The sequence below is a fragment of the Pseudonaja textilis genome, chromosome 7 (genome assembly GCF_049901715.1).
Source record: "Pseudonaja textilis isolate UNSWEBS1 chromosome 7, rPseTex1.2, whole genome shotgun sequence".
Taxonomy (NCBI): Eukaryota; Metazoa; Chordata; class Lepidosauria; order Squamata; family Elapidae; genus Pseudonaja; species Pseudonaja textilis.
The window spans coordinates 3,458,312-3,483,773 of record NC_141996.1 but is presented as its reverse complement, the minus strand read 5'-3'; the positions used below and the strand labels follow the sequence as shown (position 1 = coordinate 3,483,773).

The window sequence follows — 25,462 nt, the reverse complement described above, 5'->3', positions numbered from 1 at the left end:
CACTACATTTGGGTGTTTTATCCTTGGGGTGCACAAGTTTCTGCCTTAGTATCTCCTTGGGTTTGAAGCGTGCGTGTACGTTGGGTTGGCTGAAGATCCTCCTGAACTTTGCCAATGAAAACGTTGGTTTGTTTATTGTTCTCCTCATTGTCTGTTACAGAGGCGCTCCCGAAGGGTCTTTTTTGAGATTTGATGAAGGCCCACTCGGGATAGACACATGTTCTGAGGGCTTCCTTGCTGTGTTTATCTTCTTTTTCTTTCACATCTTTTATGGTAGGCAGGCCTTAAGCTCATTTTGATCCCCACCACCCACTGGAGCACAAAATGGGAGTCGTCCAGGAATGGGCTGCTACCGGTTCACCCTGGTTTGGATGAACCGGTAGCTAATTTTATTTTTAATGGCCAGTTCAGCGAACTGGCAAATGCCATCCCCGACTGGCCCCACCCACTCATCCCCACCCCGCCCAGGAATCCCCAGGTGGCCCGTTTTGGATTCCACTTAAGTGCAAGGCCTGCGTGCAGACTCATGGAGGACGAAAAATGGGCCTCCCAGAGGCTCAGAAAGGCTGGAAACAGAGCCTCCGGAGCCCAGGGAGGCCATTTTTGCTCTCTCGGAGGCAACCCCCCCCCGCCATGGTGCAGGAGGCCGATTAGGCTATGCCCACCTCTGGAGTTGATGAAATTTTTGAAGCCCTTCCCTGGAGTCTTCAGCACCTTACATCACCGAGCTGAGGGCCTGTGTACCAGCAAAGATGGAAAAGAAAAAGTACCAGCTGGGCGACTTTGCACCAGTCTCTCTCACTCTCTCTCTCTCTCTCAGCCCAACCCACCTCACAGGGTTGTTGTGGCGGGGAAAATAGAAAGAGGAAGGAATATTAAGGTATCTTTGCTGCCCCCCCTGTTCTGATCCAAACCTGGTTCCAAGAGAGCAAACACAAGACAAAGGTAACAGCCTTTGTTTCACAGGAAAAGGCTGCTTCTAACTAATTCGCTCCGAAAAGAAAAAGCCTTGCCAAGTTTTTCACGAGGCTGCTAAGAACACCAGATTAAGTTCCTAAACGATAATTCAAAGAGTCTCCAAACACCAACTCAGGCATTCCTAATGCCCAACAGGCTCGAGTATCAAACTTCTTTGCCTTCTGCAAAGAACTGCAGTCTCTCAGGCTGGCTTTTATCTTCTCAGGGAGGGGACATTCCCTTGCAGCCTTACTCCCGAGTCGCCCGTGCTGCTGCAGCTGCTCTTTCTGCATGCACGAGCACTGAGCACAGGCTCCTCAGGAACCTCTTCCTCATTGCTGCCAGCCTTCACCATCTCTGAAGGCAGCACTCCACTCCCTGATGGTCCTGGGCCCATCCCTGCATCCCACGGGGGCCCCTCATCTGAGTCCTCGCTCTCCGAGACCTCAGCCATCTGCACCTGTTGCCGGCCAACCACAACACCCCCCCCCCCTTCCCCTGAGTTATCGTTAAAAAATAATAACAATGCAGGCGGTATAAAAACGGAACGAATGAATCTGTATGTTTTCGCTCTCCAGTTTTGAGCAGCTCTGCATTAATTTCGCCAACGAGAACCTGCAACAGTTCTTCGTCCGTCACGTTTTCAAACTGGAGCAGGAAGAATACAACCTCGAAAACATCAACTGGCAGCACATAGAATTCACGGACAATCAGGACGCTCTGGATATGATCGCCATCAAACCCATGAATTTAATCTCTCTCATCGACGAGGAGAGCAAATTCCCCAAGGTGGGTGATTGGCCAAATCGCAGTGAGTCTTAAGACTGCCACCCCCAAATGCTCAATTTATAGCTTATCAAGTCCTCTCCCCTTTCTTCTTCTTCTTCTTCTTCTTCTTCTTCTTCTTCTTCTTCTTCTTCTTCTTCTTCTTCTTCTTCTTCTTCTTCTTCTTCTTCTTCTTCTTCTTCTTCTTCTTCTTCTTCTTCTTCTTCTTCTTCTTCTTCTTCTTCTTCTTCTTCTTCCATCTCCTCTTCCTCCTCTTTCGTTTCATCTCCTTTCCCCCTCCTCCTCCTCCTCCTCCTCCTCCTCCTCCTCCTCCTCCTCCTCCTCCTCCTCCTCCTCCTCCTCTTCTTCTTCTTCTTCTTCTTCTTCTTCTTCGGAAAAGTTAGGGCAAGGGTCCACAACCTGTGAGCCCTGGGCCCACTGCCAGGCCACAGCCTGTTTGCAACTGGGCCATGTGAACAGATGAAGGATGGTTGCTGGAATTGTGTAGGTCGAGTAGTTTAAGGAAAAGAAGGACTACAGGTATAGACAGCAAAACAGGAAAAGTATAGATTAAAAGAGGAAATAAAATTGGCATATTGGTATATAGGTAGGAACAAGATACTGCTGAAATCAAGAAATTGCCAGAAAATCTATGTAAATATTCATATTTAATTTAATATATAGATGTACTTATATTTATATTGTATACTGAAAAATGTATAACTCATCTTCTGTTACGGCTATGGAATAGGGAGCACAGAACATAGACTATGTAGATTTATCTCTGATTTTTCTCTTTCTCTTTCTCTTTCTCTATCTATTTCTATATCTATATCTATATCTATATCTATATCTATATCTATCTATCTATCTATCTATCTATCTATCTATCTATCTACCTATCTATCTAACGGTAAAACAACTGTAAAGGTCTGACTTACAGACAGACACAATACAGAAGCCTGATGAGGCAGATGAGATTCTGCCGAGAATGTTGCTACAACTTTAAAAGCACAACTATAATGGCGTGGGAAAATACCGAACAAAGCTGAATACCATATATATATTCAGCTTTGTTCGGTATTTTCCACGTCATTGTAGTTGTGCTTTTAAAGTTGTAGCAACATTTCGGCAGAATCTCATCTGCCATCATCAGGCTTCTGTATTGTATTCGTCTGTGAGTCAGACCTTTACAGTTGTATGTATGTATGTATGTATGTATGTATGTATGTATATATATGTGTGTGTGTGTGTGTACTTAGTGTTAATATGACATTTTTCTTTTCTGAACCAATGACCTATATACATGAATCACTTTTTATCAATATTATTAAGGCACTGTGAATTAGTATTATCAATACTATGAATAACTGTCAAGTATTAGTTGTACGTATTGTATTTATTGTACTGTCAAAAATGATGCTGAAAGATATTGACACATCTTCTATTACAGACATTTTTGTAAATTTTTTAATACTTTGAATTCCTGTAAACTTTTTAATATTTTGAATTTCAATAAAGTATTTTTTAAAAAAATTAAGGAAGGACTACAGGTAACATGATAGCAGTCGTACAGTATCTCAGGGGCTGCCCCAAAGAAGAAGGGGGTCAATCCCTTCTCCAAAGCAACAGAGTGCGGGACAAGAAGCAACGGATGGAAACGGATCAAGGAGAGAAGCAATTTGGAACTAAGGAGGAATTTCCTGATAGTGACAACAATCCATTCAGAAGTTGTGGGTTCTCCCATCGGTGGAGGATTTTTAAGAAGAATTGGATATTATAATGAACAATCATTCGTCTGAAATAATGTAGGCTTTCCTGCCTGAGTGGGGAGTTGAACTAGAAATGGTATAGGGCCTCCTGCTTGTGTAGAGGGTTTGACTAGAAGACCTCCAAGGTCCCTTCCAACTCTGTGATCCCGTTAGAAGACCTCCAAATTGGTTATTCTCTTCTCCAAAGCCCTTGAAGGCAGAACAAGAAGCAACGGAAGGAAACTCATCAAGGAGAGAAGCAACCTAGAACTAAGGAGACATTTCCTGACAGTCAGAACAATTAACCAGTGGAACTACTTGCCACCAGAAGTTGTGAATGCTCCGACATTGGAAGTTTCTAAGAAGAGATTGGATAGCCCTTTGTCTGAAGTGGTGTAGGGTTTCCTGCCTAAGCATGGGGTTGGACTAGAAGACCTCCAAGGTCCCTTCCAGCGCTACTCTGATTTATTCTGGGGAGAGCAACAACCCTTAGACTTATATACCGCTTCACAGAGCTTTCCATCCCTCTCTAAGCAGTTTACAGAGTCAGCCTCTTGCCCCTTCCTTCCTTCCTTCCTTCCTTCCTCCCTCCCTCCTTTCCTCTTCCTCTCCTTTCCTTCCTTCCTTCCTTCCTTCCTTCCTTTCCAATATCACTTAGATTTATATACCACTTTATAGTGCTTTCCAGTCCTCTCTAAGCAGTTTAGAGTCAGCCAATTGCCCTTCCTTCCTTCCTTCCTTCCTTCCTCCCTCCCTCCCTCCCTCCTTTCCTCTTCCTCTCCTTTCCTTCCTTCCTTCCTTCCTTCCTTCCTTCCTTCCTTTCCAATATCACTTAGATTTATATACCACTTTATAGTGCTTTCCAGTCCTCTCTAAGCAGTTTAGAGTCAGCCAATTGCCCCTTCCTTCCTTCCTTCCTTTCTTCCTTCCTTTCCTCCTTCCTTCCTTCCTCCCTCCCTCCTTTCCTCTTCCTTTCCTTCCTTCCTTCCCTCCCAATATCACTTAGACTTATATACCACTTTATAGTGCTTTCCATCCCTCTCTAAGCAGTTTACAGAGTCAGCCTTTTGCCCCCAACAATCTGGGTCCTCATTTTACCCACCTCGAAAGGATGGAAGGCCGAGTCAACCTTAAGCCAGCCAGGATCGAACTCCCATGTGCAGTGAGTTAGCCTGTGGTACCGCATTCTAACCCCTGTGCAACCATGGCTAGATGACCTCCAAGGTCCCTTCCGACTCGGTTATCCTGTTAGATGTTTCCGCTGCAGATCGGTGATGTCAGAGCTGCAAATGAAAGCTGCTTTTCGATGATAGAAACCCTAATTCCCCGTTTTGACCGATTGCAGGGAACAGATGCCACCATGCTCCACAAGCTGAATTCTCAGCACAAACTGAACATCAATTACATCCCACCGAAAAACAACCACGACACTCACTTTGGCATCAACCATTTTGCCGGCGTTGTCTACTATGAAACAAAAGGTACGTTTTGGAGGGTGGGGGGTTGGAGCAGGGGTGGGATTCAACCGGTGTTATTACTGGTTCGGTGACTACGTTTACTTCCCGCGATCTCTGGAACTAAAATTACATTCATTGTACTTACTTTCATCAGCCTCTGTTGACATCATCAGAGTATTAAGCTACCATTACAGAGATCTATGCCTTTATATATCATTAATCAATTTAGCCCTTCCAATGCATAATAGGCCCTTCCAACTGCCTCCCACCTGTTGTTTTTGCTTCAGTCATGTTGGTCAGAGGGCCTATTACACATGCAAAGGCTAAATTGATTAATGATATATAAAGGCATAGATCTCCGTAATGGTAGTTTAATACTCTGATGATGTCAACAGAGGCTGATGAAAGCTTAGTAAGTATAATAAATGTAATTTTAGTTCCAGAGATCGCAGGATGTCTGTGTCATCCCCCTGTTGGAATCTGATTCTGAGGGGGAGGCCAAGCAGCTGATAGGGAATGGGTGTGTGGCTCCGTTGGCCGTGGAAGAAACTGGGGAAGGGCAAAGTCCGGCTGGGCAGAGCAGGGGAGAGGTAAAAAAAAGGGAGAGGGAATTCAGAAAAAGGCCCAGGGCCACTCCCTCTTCATCCTAGGTCATGCAGGGAGGAACAGAGAAGGGGAGCAACGTGAATTGCATGGCTTACGGGGAAGGAAAGGGTCCTGATTCCCTTCATTAGCTACAGCTGGGAACACAGTGTTTAAAAAGGGAGTTTGTACACAGCAACTTGTTGGAAGCAAATCGTGTGTTATCTGGTATCATCGAGGCTTATCTGGGTTCCTGCCGTCTTCCAAACTGCGTGTGTTTTATTGGCCTTTCAAGTCTGCTATTCCTTCTCCTGCCCTGTCAAATGAATTGCTGCAGCGTGGTTTGTTTGGATTTTTAGTTACAGTTTGTATGTACTTCGTTTTCGGACTGAATTTCCTCTACTTAAAAGACTGTTCTTGGGAGAGTTTTTTTTTTCTCTAGCCGAAGATAACTGGACATTGGGGGCAAAGTTGGAGGTGTTAAAGGGACTTACTTTCTTACTTATGTGATTGTGTTGCCTTTGTGCCACGCCCCTTGGGCTCCTTACAGTCTTGTTTCTTCATATATGTATAATAATAAATAAATAACATTCTTTTTTCAACTGCTTCTGGTTTCTCTCACTCAGGCTTTCTGGAGAAAAACCGAGATACTCTTCATGGAGATATTATCCAGTTGGTCCATTCTTCAAGGAACAAATTCATCAAGCAGATTTTCCAGGCTGATGTAGCCATGGTAAAGTATCTCAAACATTCACGGCGGTGGGTCAAAGCAGAGGTGAAGTGGCTATCTTCAAATAGACCCCTTGTAATTCACGGTCCTTGGTCACTGCTAATTTAAGCCTCGGATATCTTGCTGGTTCTAGTCCAGTGAAGGCTAACCTTTTCGGCACCGAGAGCCCAAAGCGTGCGTGCGCATCCCCCCAAATGCAATGCGCGCATGTGACCACACCTATGCCCCGCCGCCATTCATGTGCCCCACCCTGTGCATGCATGCGCATCCCCCATGCATGTGCCTCCCACCCCACATGCGTGGCAGAGGCCCAAAGACCAGCTGCATATGCACAGCAGAGTTGAAATAGGGCAACGGTGGCTAACCTTTTTGGACTCCTGTGCCCAAAATTGTGCGCATGCTTGCACCCTCGCCCTCATGTGCCAGCACCCAGAAGGCTATGCGCGCCTCCCCCCACGCCCTCGAGGCATGTGCGTGCAATCCCCACCCACCTCACCCCCGCTGCCCCCTTACCTGCGCTGCGCCTCACAGCTGATTTTCGGCTGGTTCGAGGCAGGCTTCTGCAGACTTTGCAGGCCGAAAACTAGCCCCGTTTCGTCACTTCTGGTATTTTCGGAGAGAGAGAGAGACAGAGACACACAGAGAGAGACAGAAACAGAGACGAGAGAGAGAGACAGACAGACAAACAGAGACATAGACACACACACACAGAGACAGACAAGTGGGGAGAGAGAGAGGGAGGGAGGGAAGGTGAGTGAGTTCTGGATAAAACATGTGAAGAACAGTTACAGGAACTGGGCCTGGCTAGTCTAGGGAAGAGAAGGACCAGGGGAGACAGGAGAGCAGTCTTCCAATATTTGAGGCGCTGCCACAGGGAGGAAGGAGGTCAAGCTGTTTTCCAACGCCCCCAAAGGCCAGACAAGGAATAATGGATGGAAACTGAACAAGGAGAGATTCAACCTGGAAATAAGGAGGAATTTTCTGACAGTGAGAACAACCAACCCATGGAACAGAAGTTGCCCTCGGAAGTTGTGGGAGCTTCATCATCACTGGAGGCTTTCATGAAGAGATTAGACTCCCCATCTGTCAGAAATGGTGTAGGGTCTCCCGCTTGGGCAGGGGTTGGACTAGATGACCTACAAGGTCCCTTCCAACTCTGATTAACTGTTATCCGTTATCTGATAAACCGTTCTTCAGCCAAGATGGTTTGGGATCCTCCAGTTAAGTAATCCATGATCTACGTATATATCATTTATAAATTAAATCATACTCATATTGGGAGCGCTCCATTTTTTTTTAAGGCATATGATTTTTTAAAAAAAAACTTTAGAGGCCCTTAATTTAGGAAGTCACTCGCAATGGAGCTGCTGCTTGAAGTGGTTTTCACGTCACCTTTTATTTATTCCCTTAAGCTTTCCTTTCCTCTGACCAGCTGACCTAACTCTCCGTGTTTTCTGACGTGTAGCCTGTTTCAAAGCTTATTTTCCTGATAAAATGTTAGTCCATTTCTTATTTGGCAGAAAGCAGTTGGCACAACTCCATCCATGATGGAGATTCAGTTCACTCACTCACTCACTCATTCACTCACTCACCATTCTATCCATCTATCCATCCATCCATCCATCCATCCCATTCCATTCCATTTCTACAGCTGCCCATCTCAGTCTGGGTGAGTTACAATTCAAAAATACACATATATTACAACTAAAATACTAAAAACATCTTAAAACAATAGAAACAATAAAAAGAACAACAGAAACATCCAAACTAAATACACGTAAATACTTAGCCAGTTAGTAGTACAGCTAAGAATGGAGCCCTTGACATAGTCAGTAACTCAGGCTTAAGAATATAACCGGGTTTTTAGGGCATTAGGAAAGGCTATATAACCAGGATTTTAGGGCCATCTACTCTCCGAAGCAGGGGTCCCCAAACTTGGCAACTTTTCAGACTTGTGGAATTGTGAAATAGCGAGAGTGCTGTAAGGATCACGGAGTGGTATATAAGTCTAAGTGCTTGTGTTGTTATAGTGTGCCAAGATGGCGGCCTCAACAGTCCAATCAAAAAAACGGAGAATATTTGTAGCTCAGAACTGAAGTGAGGAGTCCTTGGCGCTCTCTGAGCGGGATGATTTTCTTGCAGACGTTGCATCGCCCAACTAGGTAACATCATCAGTGCTAAGCCAAGGGTGTTACCTCGTTTGGGTAATGAGACCTCAGCAAGAAGCTCCGAAAGCATCAAGGACTCCTTGGTTCGATCAAACGGGTGCCTGTTGTCCGTCACAAAAAGGCAGCTCAACCCTTCCATCACACCATTGCAAATACCCCCCAAAATAAGACCCTGCCTTATATCTTTTTGCCACCAAAAAAAGGCACCAGGTCTTATTTTCGGGGGACGTCATCCACTGACTAACCTCACTTGCGCGCATCATCCCCGGCCTCCTTTTCGCTGTCAGAGGCCTTCAGCGACCATGGCTTTCCTGAAGGCCTCTGCAGCCGATATAACAGACCTTTGGATCGATCCTGAGCTTTGTTATCAGCTACAGAGGCCTTCAGGAAAGCCTTGCCAGCTGCAGAAGAAATGGACCAGCCAGGCAGGTGTCGGGGTGTGCGAGGCCCGGCTACACCTGTCCAAAGGTAAGTAGTAGGGCAGCTCCACCCACTCCTCATCCCCACCCTAGCTTAATTTTTATCTGTCTACTCTGGAGTGGGTGGGATCTTCATTAGGGCTTATTTTGGGGGAGGTAGGGCTTATATTGGGCTCACGTGTAAAAATCAAGCTAGGGCTTACTTTCAGGGTAGATCGTATTTTGGGGAAACAGGTTAGCATCAGTTGCACCAGGATGGTGGCCATTTCTCCCTTTTTTGGAGCCATTTTGGTCAGGAGGGAGACTCCAGAAATGCAAACAAACGCCAAGAGACCTCCTCGAGTAGGTTCTTCACAGAGGCTTCACGTGGCCGACTTCATCCCCTGTTTCTGTTTAACTCGCCCCCTTCTTTCGATCGACGGGGAAGAATCCCAGACGCTCCCTGCTCCCTTTTTATTTTCTCCTCTCTCCTTTCTCTCTCGTGTTTTTTCCTTGGTGGTTTCATTTTCCCTTTCTTCTCCTATAGTTTCTCTGTGGCTGTCCGTCTTCTACATTTGCCCAGTCGCCAGCCTCTACTTTGAAGGTAAAATAAGTTCTGCAGATCTTTCCTGGGGTATGTTTGGTTTTTGCCCACTTTTTTCCCCCACCCCACAAACCAGTGCTTTTCCTCCGGTTCTTCTCAAGGAAAGAACTGATGATGTTACCTAGCTGGGTCATGAAATGTTTTTCAGGAAAACAACCAAATTCAGAAAGCAGCAAGGACCCCACAATTTTCCTCCTCCTCCTCCTCCTCCTCCTCTTCCTCTTTGCAAACACCTTCCCCTTCTAGCACTGATGATGTTCCCTAGCTGGGTCATGAAACATCTACAAGAAAACAATCAAGTTCTGAAAGCACCAAGGACCCCACAATTTTCCTCCTCCTCTTCCTCCACCTCCTCGCAAACACCTTCCCCTTCTACCCCTGATGATGTTCCCTAGCTGGGTCATGAAACGCTTGCAAGAAAACAACCCAGCTCAGAGACCATCAAGAACCCCACAGTCATTTTCCTCCTCCTCCTCCTCTTCCTCCTCCTCCTCCTCCTCCTCCTCCTCCTCCACATACCCCACTCCCTTCTAGCACTGATGATGTTACCTGGCTGGGTCACGAAACAGGTGCAAGAAAACAACACACCTCAGAGAGCACCAAGGACCCCATAGTCCTCCTCTTTCTTCTCCTTCTCCTCCCCCTTCCTGTATAGCACTGATGATGTTACCTAGCTGGGTCGTGAAACGTCTGCAAGAACACCACCAAGCTCACAGAGACCAGGGACCCTACAGTCCTCCTTCTCTTCCTCTTCCTCCTCCTCCTCCTCCTCTTTGCAAACACCTTCCCCTTCTACCCCTGATGACGTTCCCTAGCTGGGTCATGAAACGTCTGTAAGGACACCACCAGGCTCAGAGAAACCAGGGACCCCACAGTCCTCCTCCTCCTCCTCCTCCAACCCCATCTCCTTCTAGCACTGATGATATCACCTAGCTGGGTCATGAAACGTCTGCAAGAAAACCACCCAGCTCAGAGAGCACCAAATACCCCTCTAGCACTGATGAAATTACCTAGCTGGGTCATGAAACGTCTGCAAGGACACCACCCAGCTCAGAGAAACCAGGGACCCCACAGTCCTCCTCCTCTCCTCCTCCTCCAACCCCATCTCCTTCTAGCACTGATGAAATTACCTAGACGTGTCATGAAACGTCTGCAAGAAAACCACCCAGCTCAGAGAGCACCAAATACCCCTCTAGCACTGATGATATCACCTAGCTGGGTCATGAAACGTCTGCAAGAAAACCACCCAGCTCAGAGAGCTCCAAGCACCAAAAAAACCACATGTACCCCCCACCCCGCCATCCTAAACGGCCCACTTGAAGACTCAAGGTTTCCGAAACATCTCTGACCACCCCAGCTCTAAAAATCAAACCAAATCCCCCAAAAAAAGAGCCACAGAAAAGTTTTTTCCTTCTCCTTCGGCTGGCAGCCTGCACCCCCCCCTTCCCCGGGCGATGGAGAAATTTCCTGTGTCGAGAAACGCCCCCCAACCCACCCACCCGAGGGGGTGGGGGGCTGAGGGGCGAAGGGGGGGGGGAAACGGTGCAGCCGCCGGTGTCGCCTCCCCCTTTCCTGAGGCGGATCCGGGGGCCGAATCCTGCCTCTTTTTCTTCTCCAGGGGGCAGAGACCAGGAAACGGTCCCCGACGCTGAGCAGCCAGTTCAAGCGCTCGCTGGAGCTGCTGATGCGCACGCTGGGGGTCTGCCAGCCCTTCTTCGTCCGGTGCATCAAGCCCAACGAGTACAAGAGGCCCATGGTGAGTGGGGGGGGGGAGGGGGACGCCGGGGAGGGAGGCGTGGGGGAGGCAAGGCTGGTCGGGGAGCCTCCTTGGCGACGTTTCCTGGCAGGGACTCCGCTTACGGCGGAACTCCAAGGGGGTGTGCTTGATTTCCCCTTCTCTTTCCTTCCCTTCCTTTCCCTTCCTCCTTTCCTTTACTTTCCCCGTCCCTTTCTTTCCTTCCCTTCCTCCTTTCCTTTCCTTTCCCCTTCCCTTTCTTTCCTTCCCTTCCTCCTTTCCTTCCCTTTCCCTTTCTTTTCTTCCCTTCCCTTCCTCCTTTCCTTTCCTTCCTCCTTTCCTTTCTTTGCCCCTTTCCTTTCTTTCTTCCTTCCCTTCCTCCGTCCCTTCCTTCCTCCTTTCCTTTCGTTTCTTTCCCTTTCCTTTCTTCTTTCCTTCCCCTTCCTTCCTCCTTTCCTTTCCCCGTCCCTTTCTTTCCTTCCCTTCGTTTCCTCCTTTCCTTTCCTTTCCTTTCCTTTCCTTTCCGTTCCTTCCCCTTCTCTTTTTCCCTTCCCTTCCTCCTTTCCTTTCCTTTCCTTCCTTTCCTTTCCTTTCCTTTCCTTTCTTTCCTTCCTTCCTTCCTTCCTCCTTTCCTTCCTCCTTTCCTTTCCTTTCCCTTTTCCCTTCCTTCCCTTCTCTTCCCTTCCCTTCCCTTTCCTTCCTCCTTTCCTTTCCCCTTCTCTTTCTTCCCTTCCTTTCCTTTCCTTTCCTTTCCTTTCCTTTCCTTTCCCTTCCCTTTCTTTCCTTCCCTTTCCTTCCTCCTTTCCTTTCCCTTCTCTTTCTTCCCCTTCCTTCCTCCTTTCCTTTCCCCTTCATGTCACTAGGGGATGACATGAGAACATCTTTCAATATTTGAGGGGCTGCCCCAAACAAGAGGCAGTCAAGCTATTCTCCAAAGCCCCTGAAGAGGCAGGACAAGAAGCAACTGATGGAAACTCATCAAGGAGAGAAGCAACCTGGAATTAAAGGAGAAACTTCCTAAGAACAATTAAACAGTGGAACAACTTGCCACCAGAAGTTGTAGATGCTCCAACACTGGAGGCTTTTTAAAAGATGTTTGTCTGAAGTGGTGTAGAGTTTCCTGTCTAAGCAGGGGTTGGACTAGAAGACCTCTAAGGCCCCTTCCAACTCTGTTATTCTATACTGTCCAAAATTCCCATCCTGCAGAGCCTTTGATGGTGAAATAAGAAATTAGCCAAGTCAGTGAAAACTAAAGCAAAAACAATTCTTTGGAAAGGCTGAAACCTCTGTGAGTAAATGCTAAGAAGGACAGGAAGCAGAGATTCAGGAAACCAAAATAAAGAGTGGAAAATATCTGTTTCTCACAAAGTGACATTGCACGGAAGGGATTATATTGCTCTGTGGTTAATACAAAGGAAACAGAGGTTTATTATTATTATCGTTATTATTATTTAGGTGCTTTTGTCTTCTTCCTGAAAGTGAATCTTCTTGGTACATATTGTTTTTTGGAACAAGTGCAGAGGAAAAGTTATTTTAAAAAGGATTATTGGAGGAAGTGTGAACCAATGGATAGAGCCAAAAAGATAAATAAAGTAGATAGAACTGGCCTTGTGAATTAATCTTGGCTGGCTGAGGATTTCTGGGAGTTGAAGTCCGTGAGCCTTAAAGTTTAGAGATGCCTTAACAGACTTAACAGATAATCAGAGTTGGAAGGGACCTTATAGGTCATCTAGTCCAACCCCCCGCCCAAGCAGGAGACCCATTTCTGACAGATGGGAGTCCAGTCTCTTCTTGAAAGTCTCAAGTGATGAAGCTCCCACAACTTCCGAAGGCAACTTCTCTTCCATGGGTTGATTGTTCTCCCTGTCAGAAAATTTCTCCTTATTTCCAGGTTGAATCTCTCCTTGTTCAGTTTCCATCCATAGTTCCTTGTCTGGCCTACAAGCGCCTGTTTTAGTTCCTTCGTTCCCTCGGGTTGAAATCGTCCTATATGCCCATCGTACTTCTGCCAACAAGAGGTTCTTCAGCCTGTTTTAATCTTTGTAAACTACATTTCCCTCAGATGACTTGGGAGAATCGGGCGGATCTTATCAGGAAGTAGCTCGAAACTCGTGGTTCGCTCCGAAACTATGTGATCGGGTTTAGTTTGGGGGGGAAGAAAATAAGGAGAGAAAAAAAAATTCTGCCTCTGCCTACCAGCATCCATCGGTATTCATCTGGCTAGTGTCCTGTCAGTGTGTCTGAGAGAGTTGAGGGCTGTTTGGAAACTGAAAGAGTATTTGCTGTTTGAGCAAGAAGGAGACAGCAAGGAGCCTGGGCGTGGCTTAGCTCAACTGTTCTGTACTAAAGCTGCTTGTTGCTGCTGTGAAACTAAAACTGAAACTCCTCTGCTTGTGTTTTGTATTTGAAACAGATTTCTTTCCAGGTGGGGAGTAGAACTCCTTAGCATCAGAGCGCGTTAATAATAATAATAATAATAATAATAATAATAATAATAATAATAATAATAATGGAAATCCTAATGCTCTGATGGTCATTTGGAAAAATCCTTTCTTAGCGAGCACCTAGAAGCCAAGAGGAACATAAGTGCCAAATTTCAAGTTTGTAGGCTTTACGGTTCTGGAGATTTTGTGATGATGCATGAGGGGGTCTTTCGCTTTTTATATATAGATTTTTAAAAGGTTGTGTGAGTTTAGCCTAAAAGGGGAAGGATGAGGAATCTTCTCAAAGTTTGACGACTATCCCAGAGAAGATGGAGTGAATTTATTCCCCCCTGATTCCAGAGGTAGGTTGAGAACTTACGGAGGGGAAAAAGGAGGGATTTTCTGGCCGTGAGATCTGTTAACCAGCAGAACAGCCTGCCACCTTAAGTTGGGGATGCTCCATTACTGGAGGTAGCCAAGTCAAAATTGAGTATCCATTGGTCTGGGGTGGTCTCAGTTTCCTGCCCTGGGAAGTGGGTTGGATTAGACTGGTGTTTGTCCACCTTGGCAGCTTTAAGCTCTGAGGACTCCAACTCCCAGAATTCCTCAGTCAGCATAAATAAACTACAGCTCCCAGAATTCTCTTATGCTTTTCAACCTTGGCAACTTTCAGTTCTGAGGACTTCAAATCCCACAGCCAGCATAAACTACGGCTCCCAAAATTCTCTGGTGTTTCTCTAACTTTTCAACTTTAAGCTCTGAGGACTTCAACTCCCAGAATTCCTCAGCCAGCATAAATAAACTACAGCTCCCAGAATTCTCTTTTCTCTCAACTTTGGCATCTTTCAGTGCCGAGGACTTCAAATCCCAGAATTCCACAGCCAACATAAACTACAGCTCCCAGAATTCTCCGACGTTTCTCAGCTTTGGCGACTTTCAGTTCTGAGGACTTCAACTCCCAGAATTCCTCAGCCAGCAAGTGTGGACTGCATTTCCCAAAATTCTCTGGGAGTCCCCGAACGGGCTGTGGAATTCTGGGAGTTGAAGTCCACATACCTTAAAAAACTGAAAAACCCTACATTAGAAGATCCTTTGCAGGTAATCCTGAGAAATTAAAGGCCACTTTTTCTCTTTGAAGTTATTTGACCGGGAACTCTGCGTCCGTCAGCTGAGATATTCCGGGATGATGGAAACCATCCGAATCCGCAGGGCTGGCTATCCAATCCGGTACACCTTTGTGGAATTTGTCGACAGATATCGAGTCCTCATGCCGGGCGTGAAACCCGCCTACAAGCAGGTAGAGACAAATAATCGTATTTAAGTAAAAACACAATTCCTTGCCAGCTGTCATCATGGGTAGTCCTCGATTTACGACCCCAATGGAACTCAACATTTCCATTGCTAAGCGAGGCAGTTTTTAAGTCAGTTTTGCCCCATTTTGTGACTTTTCTTGCCAACGTCATTAAGTGAATCTCCGGAGTTGTTAAGTGCATCTGGCTTCCCCCTTGACTTTTGCTTGTCGGAAGGTCGCAAACAGTACAGCCGTCATTAATAGGAACCCATTGCCAAACCTTTTAATTTGGATCATGCGGCTGTCAGGGTTCCGGCGATTGCCCAAATTAATATCGTGAACTTCAAAAGAATTCAAAAGTTTTTTTTTTAGGAGCAACATATTGGCGTGAACCTAAATGAAGCCAACTCTAACATATGTAATTTACAGTCACCCGTGAACCCGATTCCCCGCTTCCCCTCTGGGTGTGTCATAAATCAGATTCTCCAATGAAGCACCTTCACGGGCTGGATGTCATCCCTCACGTTCTCCAATGAAGGATTTTCCCAGGGCAGAAGATCCGGTAGCTTAGCTACAATCTTTCTAAGATAAGCGTGGAACATACTTCTGGTTTTAAACAGCCATTACTGCTCCTTCGGATTTTCCCCTCCCCTTGTTTATGGCAACTCAAAAACAGGCATAGGAATGCTTTACGAGTTGACAGTGACCCTGGGGAGGCTACAACTGTTGTAAGTGTGAAAAACGGTCCTAAGTCGCTTTTTTTTCAACACCGTTGAAACTTCAAACGGTCGCTAAGTGAACTATTATAAAAGTCGAGGACTGTCTGTACTTGTGAGAGTCACCTTGGCTGTAAGTGCTTTTTAATTACTAAGTAGGTAGTTCTTTATTTATGACCGTAATTCGGAGGGAAATTATGGTTGTAAATCGTGCTGGTTGGTTGCTTGAGTAGTTTTACATACTTGTCTTCTTTGATCATTGCACATCTTGCTGTTCAGTATATTCCCAAGTATTTAACTTTCTTAACTATTTGAAATTCCACTTCTTCTGCCAGTTTTTCTTTTCGTTTGTGCGTGTGAGGTTTTTAACTTAGCGCTTTAGTTTTTATTTTCAGTCCTGCTACCTCTCCTAACTCCTCTATGTCTTTTAATACTTTTAGGAATTGTCTCTAACAGATCTTCTATGATCAATGCCAAATCGTCTGCAAACGCTTGTAGTTTATATCTTTCATTTCATTCCTTTAATTTCTGTATTTTGACTCATATTCCCTTTTTAAGACTTCCAAAGTTAGTAGAAACAACCTTGTCTTGTTCCTTCCTTTATGTGAAAATTCCCTGTGTAGTCCCCATTACTTTATGCGTTTGTTTGTGATATATCATCTTGATTACATTCATAAATTCTTTTCCAAAGCCCATACAGTTTAATTGGTGTATCATTTAATTGTACTACCATGTTTCCCTGAAAATAAGACTGGGCCTTATATTAATTTTGGCTCCAAAAGACGCATTCGGGTTTATTTTCCAGTTAGGTCTTATTTTCAGGGAAATACAGTTCCAAACGTGTCCGTTTGGCTGACAGTTTTAATTAGGGCTTATTTTCAGGGCTGGGCTCATATTACGAGCCTCCTGAAAAATCATGCTAGGGCTTATTTTCCAGTTGGGTCTTATTTTCAGGGAGACAGTTGTTCAGCAGGACATCACAGGACCCTGCCTGCTTTTGCGACCTTTTCTTGTGGTTGTCATTAAGTAAACACCCTCTTCGTTAAACAAACCCATCGTTCACCAGGGGTGTGGCTTTTTCCACAAATTACAACATATAACATTTGAATGAGCAAATAAACGAGGTGTAGATCAGTGATGGCAAACCTTTTGGGACCCCGAGTTCCCAAAGCGTGCACATACCCCAAAATGCAAGGTGTTCCACCACGCATGTGCGCGCCCCACACATGTGTGTGTGTGGTCCTCCATGCGTGCGCATGTCACCCCATGTTTGCTCCGACCCCTAGGCCTATGACCCCACCCTCATGCATGCGTCCTGCCCCTGCATATGTGCGGCAGAGACTCAAAGGCAAGCTGGTCAGCGGGAGGCCCATGCGCATGTCTGGTGGAGCTGAGCTGAGGTGATGGCACTGGTGCCCCCGGAGAGGGCTCTGTGTGTCACCTGTGGCCCACATGCCATAGGTTCACCACCACAGATATAGGTAAATCCTTGGAATACCCCTGTGTATAAAGTATGCGTGTATGTTTTCTCTTTCCTGGAAAACCCCAATTTTTGACCAACATCTTGCTCAAAAGGCAGTTACAAAAGGACCGCGAGGGAAGCCAGATCCACTTAATGCTCATGCGATTCACTCCGACAACTGCAGAGATTCGCTTAATGGCCATCGCCAAAAAAAAAAGTCGTAAAATCGGACTCAATTCACTTAACCGCTGCCTCATTTAGCGACAGAAATTCTAGCCGCAGTTGAGGTTGTAAGCCAAGGATTAGACCCAGGCACCCATAGATTCATACCGTGGGAAGGGTCCTCGGTGGTCATCTAGTCAACCCTCCCACTGGGTGCAGGCTTTGAAATCCATTCACTTGTATCCTTATAATTTATATTGACTTTTTCCTAGTATGATTTGATTGCTTATTGTACCCTATGACGATTATTAAGTGTTGCCCCTGATGATTCTTGACTCTTGACGAATGTCTCTTTTCTTTTTTATGGACACTGAGAGCATTTGCACCAAAGACAAATTCCTTGTGTGTCCAATCACACGGCCAATAAAAGAATTCTATTCTATTTCTATTTCTATTCTATTTTATTCTATTCTATTCTATTCTATTCCCTATTCCCTATTCCCTATTCTATTTCTATTCTATTTTGTTCTATTTTCTATTCTATTTTCTATTCTATTCTATTTTATTCTATTCTATTCTATTCTATTCTATTTTCTATTCTATTCTCTTCTATTTTCTCTTCTATTTTCTCTTCTATTCTATTCATTCTTATTCAATTCTACATTCCAATATTTTTCTATTCTATTCTATTCTATTCTATTCTATTCTATTCTATTCTATTCATTCTTATTCAATTCTACATTCCAATATCCTATCCTATCCTATCCTATTCTATTCTATTCCCTATTCTATTCTATTCTATTCTATTCCCTATTCTATTCTATTCCATTCCATTCCATTCTCTTTCCTATTCTATTCTATTCTATTCTATTCTATTCTATTCTATTCTATTCTATTCTACTCTACTCTACTCTACTCTACTCTACTCTACTCTATTGTTCCTTCCAGGGAGATCTGCATGGAACATGCCAGCGCATCGCTGAAGCCGTGCTGGGCAAAGACGACGATTGGCAGATTGGCAAGACAAAAATCTTCCTAAAGGTACGGGGGCAGATTATTTCAGAATCAGATGGAGCTTTCAGGAAGCAGACGGGGAAATCCCTGGAAAAAGAGAGGCGGTGGCCATTAGATAACTAGAATAACAGTCGGAAGGGACCTTAGAGGTCTTCTAGTCCAGCCCCCTGCTCAGGAAGGAGACCCTCTACCATTTCAGACAAATCTTTCTCCAGTCTCTTCTTAAAAGCTTCCAGTGATGGGGCACCCACAACTTCTCGAGGCAAGCCGTTCAGAAATAACTGAGTTCGGAGGGATCTTGGAGGTCATCTAGTCCAACCCCTTGCTCAGGCAGGAAACCCTGTACCATTTCAGACTAATGGCTGTCCAATCCTCCGGGGTTGGAGCACCCACAACTCCTGGTGGCAAGTCGTTCCACTGGTTAATTGTTGTATTTTATGGATGGGTAACAGCTGCGGGTTTTGGAGCATGATGTCTTAACTTACAGCCATTCCTTCAGCATTACAACACTGGAAAAAGTGACTTATGGCTGTTTTTCACACTTAACGACCATTGTAGTTCCCCCGTGGTCAAAATTCAGATGCTTGGCAACTGATTCACATTTATGACTCTCCCAGAGTCCCTGGGGTCACACGATCCCCTTTTGCAACCTTCCCACAAGCAAAGTCAAAGGGGAGAGCCCAATTCACTTAACAACGGCATTACTAAATTACGGCTGGAAGGGACCTTGTAGATCATCTAGTCCAACCCCCCCCGCCCAAGCAGGAGACCCTACACCATTTCTGACAGATGGCAGTCCAGTCTCTTCCTGAATCTTCTCCCCATCTCCCTCATTTTATGCTGTTTCTTCCCATTTTTTCCATGGGGGGGGTCGCTTTTGAGGTGTGTCAGAGGGGCAATGTCTAGAATTGGAGACCTCGCCTTCAAGGCTGAAAAAACAGAAGTCGGTTTAATCCAGAGGTCTCCAAACTTGGTCCCTTTAAGGCTTGTGGACTTCAATTCCCAGAATTCCTCAGACAGCCGTGCTGGCTGGGGAATTCTGGGAGTTGAAGTTCACAAGCCTTAAAAGGGACCAAGCGGCGTGGCTGGTTGGGGAATTCTGGGAGTTGAAGTCCACAAGCCTTAAAGGGGCCAAGTTGTTTGGCTGGCTGGGGAATTCTGGGAGTTGAAGTCCACAAGCCTTAAAGGGGCCAAGTTGTTTGGCTGGCTGGGGAATTCTGGGAGTTGAAGTCCACAAGCCTTAAAGGGGCCAAGTTGTTTGGCTGGCTGGGGAATTCTGGGAGTTGAAGTCCACAAGCCTTAAAGGGGCCAAGTTGTTTGGCTGGCTGGGGAATTCTGGGAGTTGAAGTCCACAAGCCTTAAAGGGGCCAAGTTGTTTGGCTGGCTGGGGAATTCTGGGAGTTGAAGTCCACATGTCTTAAAGGGGCCAAGTTATTTGGCTGGCTGGGGAATTCTGGGAGTTGAAGTCCACAAGTCTGAAAGGGGCCAAGTGTGGAGATCCTTGGTTTAATCCATTCCAACCACAGCCCAACCCATTGCTTCATTTTGAAATCCTTCTTTTACCTCATGTTCAGTTCTGGAAAGTTCACCCATTCTAGAAAGTGTTATCGAGCATTGTGCAAGTTGTGTGAGCAGGAAACGTGGAAATCCGTAGCTCGGAAAGTCTCTACTAAGATAGTTGGCTCACATCCGGAAAACAGGGGATTTTATTTTCAGTCATCTGGAAAAGAATCCCACCAGGATTAAGATGAGGAGAAAAATTTTCAGCTTTAAAAAAAAGAACAGGTTTCTGTTCAAAATTCAAAAAAAAATTAATAATTCATGCCGTAAGAATATAAGAGCAGACTCATTTCAGCAACGGATGGAAACCCATCAAGGAGTGAAACAACCTAAAACCAAGGAGAAATTTCCCGACGGTTAGAACAATTAATCTGTGGAACTACTTGCCACCAGAAGCTGTGGTTGTTCAATCACTGGAAGTTTTTAAGGAGAGACTCGACAGCTACTTGTCTGAAATGATATAGGGTCTCTTGCCTGAGCAAGGGGTTGGACTAGAAGACCTCCAAGGTCCCTTCCATCTCTGTTTTTCTGTTATTCACTTTGGAAATGGATAATTTTAGTATTTGAGGGAGGTCCTGGTTTCTCTCTGAGCTTGGCTGTTTTCTTGCAGACGTTTCACTATCCAAATTGGGTAACATCCTCAATGCATGAATTTGGATAATGAAATTTCTGGAAGAAAATAACCAAGATTAGAGGGCACCAAGTATCCTGCTTGAGAAGGGGCTGGACTAGAAGACCTCCAAGGTCCCTTCCAGATTCTATTCTATTCTATTCTATTTTCTATTCATTCTGTATATTCTATTCTATTCTATTTTCTATTCATTCTGTATTCTATTCTATTCTATTTTCTATTCATTCTGTATTCTATTCTATTCTATTTTCTATTCATTCTGTATATTCTATTCTATTCTATTTTCTATTCATTCTGTATTCTATTCTATTCTATTTTCTATTCATTCTGTATTCTATTCTATTCTATTTTCTATTTTCTATTCATTCTGTATTCTATTCTATTCTATTCTATTCTATTCTATTCTATTCTATTCTATTTTCTATTCATTCTGTATTCTATTCTATTCTATTTTCTATTCATTCTGTATATTCTATTCTATTTTCTATTCATTCTGTACATTCTATTCTATTCTATTTTCTATTCATTCTGTATTCTATTCTATTCTATTTTCTATTCATTCTGTATTCTGTTCTGTTCTATTCTATTCTATTCTATTCCATTCCATTCCATTCCATTCTATACTATTCCATATTCTATTCTACTCTACTCTACTCTACTCATTTCTATTCTATGTTCTGTTCCATTACTGAATTCTTTTCTATCCTATTCTATTATTCTATTCTCTATTCTATTCTACTCTATTCTATCCCATAGTTCAGCCCTGAGCCAGAAATATTCTCCTTATCAACGTTGCTATTTGCATATTATTTGCAGTGCGGTTTTTTTTCCTGGACTGCTTGGGAAATTCCGTGGTTGATCCCAAGAACTTAATCCATTCTCGGAATCAACCAGGGAATTCCCCAGGCAGGCCAGGAAAAACAAATTACTGCAAATACAAGTAGTCCTTAACCTACAGCAGTTCAGTTAGTGAACGTTTGAACTTAGAACCGTATTGAAAAAAGTGACTTATGACCGTTTTCCACACTTGTGACCGTTGTAGCATCCCCAATGGTCATGTGGTCGAAATTCAGCCGCTTGGCAACTGACTCCTATTTATGACGGTCGCAGTGTCCTGGGGTCTCGTGATCCCCTTTTGCGACCTTCTGACAAGCAAAGTCCATGGGGAAGGCAGATTCACTTAACGACCGCATGACTAATTTAAGAACTGCAGGGATTCACTTAACAAATGTGGCGAGAAAAGTCGTAAAATGGGACCAAACTCACTTCACAAATTTCTCACTTAGCCCATACATTTCGGGCTCCATTATGGTCATACATTGAGGACTACCTATAGAATAAATATAGGTACATAAATAGGAGGACTACCTATAAAATAAATAAATATTCTACAGTATAAACCTATACCATAAAGTTGTTGATCCTTCAGCGAGCCACAGAAATCTCTAGGGTACAGATAGTCCTCGACTTATACCCTGTTTCCCTGAAAATACGACCTACCCTGAAAGTAAGTCCTAGCTTGATTTTTTCCACATGCGCCCAATATAAACCCTACCCCTAAAATAAGCCCTAATTAAGATCCCACCCACTCCAGAGTGGAAGAGTAAAAATTAAGTTAGGGTGGGGATGGAGAGTTTATCTGCCCTACTACTTACCTTTGGACAGGTGTAATCAGGCCTCGCACACCACGACACCTGCCTCACCGGCCCATTTCTTCTGCAGCCGGCAAGGCTGGCCAGGCTTTCCTGAAGGCCTCTGGAGCTGATAACAAAGCTCTGGATCGATCTAGAGCTCTCTTATCGGCTGCAGAGGCCTTCAGGAAAGCTTTGCTGGCTGCAGAAATAGTAGTTTCTGAAGGCCTCTGACAGCGAAAAGGAGGCCAGGGGCGATGCACGCAAGTGAGGTTAGTCAGTGGAGGACTTCCCCCGAAAATAAGACCTGGTGCCTTTTTTGGTGGCAAAAAAAAATTGCATTTTTGTGTGTGATGACTTCTAGCCCTCTTTGCTGCCATTCAGCTAGGATCTAATCCTGATTAACCCACGGCTATATATATTTGGTTTTTTTTTCCCAGGATCACCACGATATGCTGTTAGAAATAGAACGGGACAAAGCCATTACCGATAAAGTAATCCTTATTCAGAAAGTAGTTCGCGGATTTAAAGACAGGTACCTGGGGAAGAGGGCTAATATTTCTTGGTGTGAAAGGTAACCTGGGAATTATTATGTGTTTTTTTTTCAGTATATGTTTTATTTTTATTCATAAACATTTTTGCACAATATTGGAAACATGAGAATACCCCATCAGTAATTCGGAAAATACTAGACTGTGCAGAGATGGATAGATTGACGTTAAAAATAAAGGACAAAGAAGACACAGAATATTACTTAACAGGGAACAGATTTTACGAGTGGTTAGAGAAAAGAGGTAGAAATTAGGCGAAGAAAGAGTACTGTTATGTATGAATTAAATACAAAGAGGGTTGATCATTATAAACATGTCAATATAATTAACAGAATTATAAATAAGCTAATACAAGTTAAAATTATTTTGTTACACTATTATTATTGTTATTACTAGTATATATGTTGTTACTTCTGTTTGTTTTTCTTCTGCTTTTTCGTAAATGATATGCCCTGACAATATACTGTATTAAAAAAAAAAAGGAATTATCGATTGTGACCGCGGTGGGAAAGGTTTTGCATTCCCAAGGAAATCTTGCAAGATTTTCCTTTTTTCTATGTGTCATGGATAAAGTTAAACATAGCAGAAAACCAGAGTTGGAAGGGACATTTAGTCCAGCCCTGCCACCCAAGCAGGAGACCCTACACCATTTCTGACAGATGGCAGTCCAGCCTCTTCTTGAAAGTCTCGAGTGATGATGCTTCCACAACTTCCGAGGGCAACTTCTGTTCCATGGTTGGATTGTTCTCACATGAATTTAGAAATTGGAAGAGCTACTGATCTTGCAATTTTATTCAGGCTCCTCTGTAGATTTCGAGGTTTTAAAGAAGAGATTGGACAGCCACTTTTTCTGGAATGATCTAAGGTCTCCTGGTTGAGCAGGGGGTTGGACTAGAAGATCTCTGAGGTTCCTTCAAACTCGGTTATTCTGTTATTCAGATAACATTTGGAAAGAACCTGGTCAGGAACTTCCCGATCTCACTGCAGGAAAGGGGAAAGAAGCCAAGCAGAATCAGACTTGCGGGATTTCTGTTGTTATAACCAATCTCGGGACTACAGGTAGCCCTCAACTTACAACAGTTCATTTAGTGACGCTCGAAGTTACAACGGCACTGAGTAAAGTGTCTTACGACCGTTTTGTACGCTGATAAGGCCATTGCAGCATTTCTGTGGTCACTTGGTCAAAATTCGCACACTTGATTCAACTGACTCGTGTTTACGACGGTCACAGTGTCCCAAGGAGGTCACGCGATCCCCTTTTGCTACCCTCCAACAAGCCAAGTCAGTGGGGAAGCCAGATTCACTTAACAATGGCAAGGGATTCACTTAACAACCATGGCAAGTATGGTCATAAAACAGGACAAATGCAGGGGTGGGATTCTACCGGTTCAGACCAGTTCTATAGAACCGGTTGTTATGATTCTGAGCGGTTCAGAGAACCAGCAAATCGTGGCCCTGGCTGGCCCCGCCCCTCCCTGCCCAATCAGTCCTTATTGCGCATGCGGGACATCGCACACATGCCCGACATCGCTGACTCCATTCTTCCCCACCCAGTCACTCCTTCACCTATTTCTTTTTTCCCCCTCCCGACGATCAGCTGTTCTTATGATCAGCTGTGTGGGATTCCTCTCGCTTACTTACTGCTTCACCCGGGAGGCTCCCTTGAGGCCCAGGAAGGCCCCAAAATAGGTGGGGTGGGGGCTGCCAAAAAAGAGAGAAGAAGCCACGCCCACCCAGTCACATGGCCACGCCCACCTAGCCACGCCCACCTAGCCGCACCCACAGAATCGGTTGTCTACCCAGCCGCTCCTTAAGGTTTCTTTTTTCTTCTCCCAATGATCAGCTGTTCCGATGATCGGCTGTCGGGGATTCCTCTTGCTTATTTGCTTACAGGAGGCTCCCATGAGGCCCAGGAAGGCCCAAAGTCACGTGGGGGGCTACCAAAAAAGAGAGAAGAAGCCACACCCACCCAGTCACATGGCCACGCCCACCTGGCCACACCCACAGAATCGGTTGTCCACCCAGTCACTCCTTAAGGTTGTTTTTTTTTCCCTCCTCCCAACGATCAGCTGTTCCGATGATCAGCTGCGCCGGGATTCCCCTCCCTCTATCGGGCCTCTATTGTGGTCACAAGTCAAGGATTACCTGTAATCCGTGGCGGGATTCCAATTTTTTTTACTACCAGTTCCGTGGGCTTGGCTTGGTGGTCGTGGCAAGGGAAGGATCCCGTAAAATCTCCAGTCAGAGGTGGGATTTGCTGGTTCTCCAAACTACTCAAAATTTCCGCTATCGGTTCTCCAGAACGGGTCAGAACCTGCTGAATCCCCACCTCTGCCTGTAAGGTACTTGCTTGAGGCAAAGAGGGACAGCAATGGGAGGCGGGGGGTGGTGTATTATAATTTTGGGGGTTCCCAAATTTGGCAACTTTGCTGTGCTGGCTAGGAAATTCTGGGAATCGAAGTCCACAAGTCTTAAAAAGTGGCCAGGTTTGGAGAGCTCTGCTCTAAAGCCTGTTTGGAGAGGATTTGGGAGTCTGGAAAGGAAGTCAACTTTGTCCTAGTTGACGTTCCCGATAAGAGACTCTTCCTGAATTCAGCAAAACAAGACTCTGCTAAGAAAAGGAAAAAAACAAACAAACCCAGTTTTGTGGAAAGTGGCTGGACAACGCTTTACCGCCGACGGGACAGCTGCAGTTAGTTCTCAACCTACAGCTGTTCGTCTAGTGACCCAAGTTCCAAACGGCCCTGAAAAAAAGCGACTCCTGACCATTTTTCACTCTTACGACCGTTTGCAGCTTCCCCGTGGTCACGGGATCGAAAGGGGGACGCTTGTCAACTGACTCAAATCCAGGGGTGGGATTCAAAAATCCCAACC

The 25,462-nt window shown here is 44.9% G+C and overlaps 1 protein-coding gene across 1 annotated transcript in view; it reads left to right on the top strand.

The window, feature by feature from the left end:
- Positions 1-25,462, top strand: part of MYO7A (myosin VIIA) — a 104,898-nt gene that overhangs the window by 30,317 nt on the left and 49,119 nt on the right. The window contains exons 12-19 of the mRNA XM_087937847.1: positions 1,536-1,746; positions 4,819-4,954; positions 6,139-6,245; positions 9,356-9,412; positions 11,031-11,168; positions 14,709-14,867; positions 18,150-18,242; positions 22,478-22,572. Coding sequence (XP_087793973.1) covers positions 1,536-1,746; positions 4,819-4,954; positions 6,139-6,245; positions 9,356-9,412; positions 11,031-11,168; positions 14,709-14,867; positions 18,150-18,242; positions 22,478-22,572 — 996 coding nt within the window. The remainder of the gene's footprint in view (positions 1-1,535; positions 1,747-4,818; positions 4,955-6,138; positions 6,246-9,355; positions 9,413-11,030; positions 11,169-14,708; positions 14,868-18,149; positions 18,243-22,477; positions 22,573-25,462) is intronic.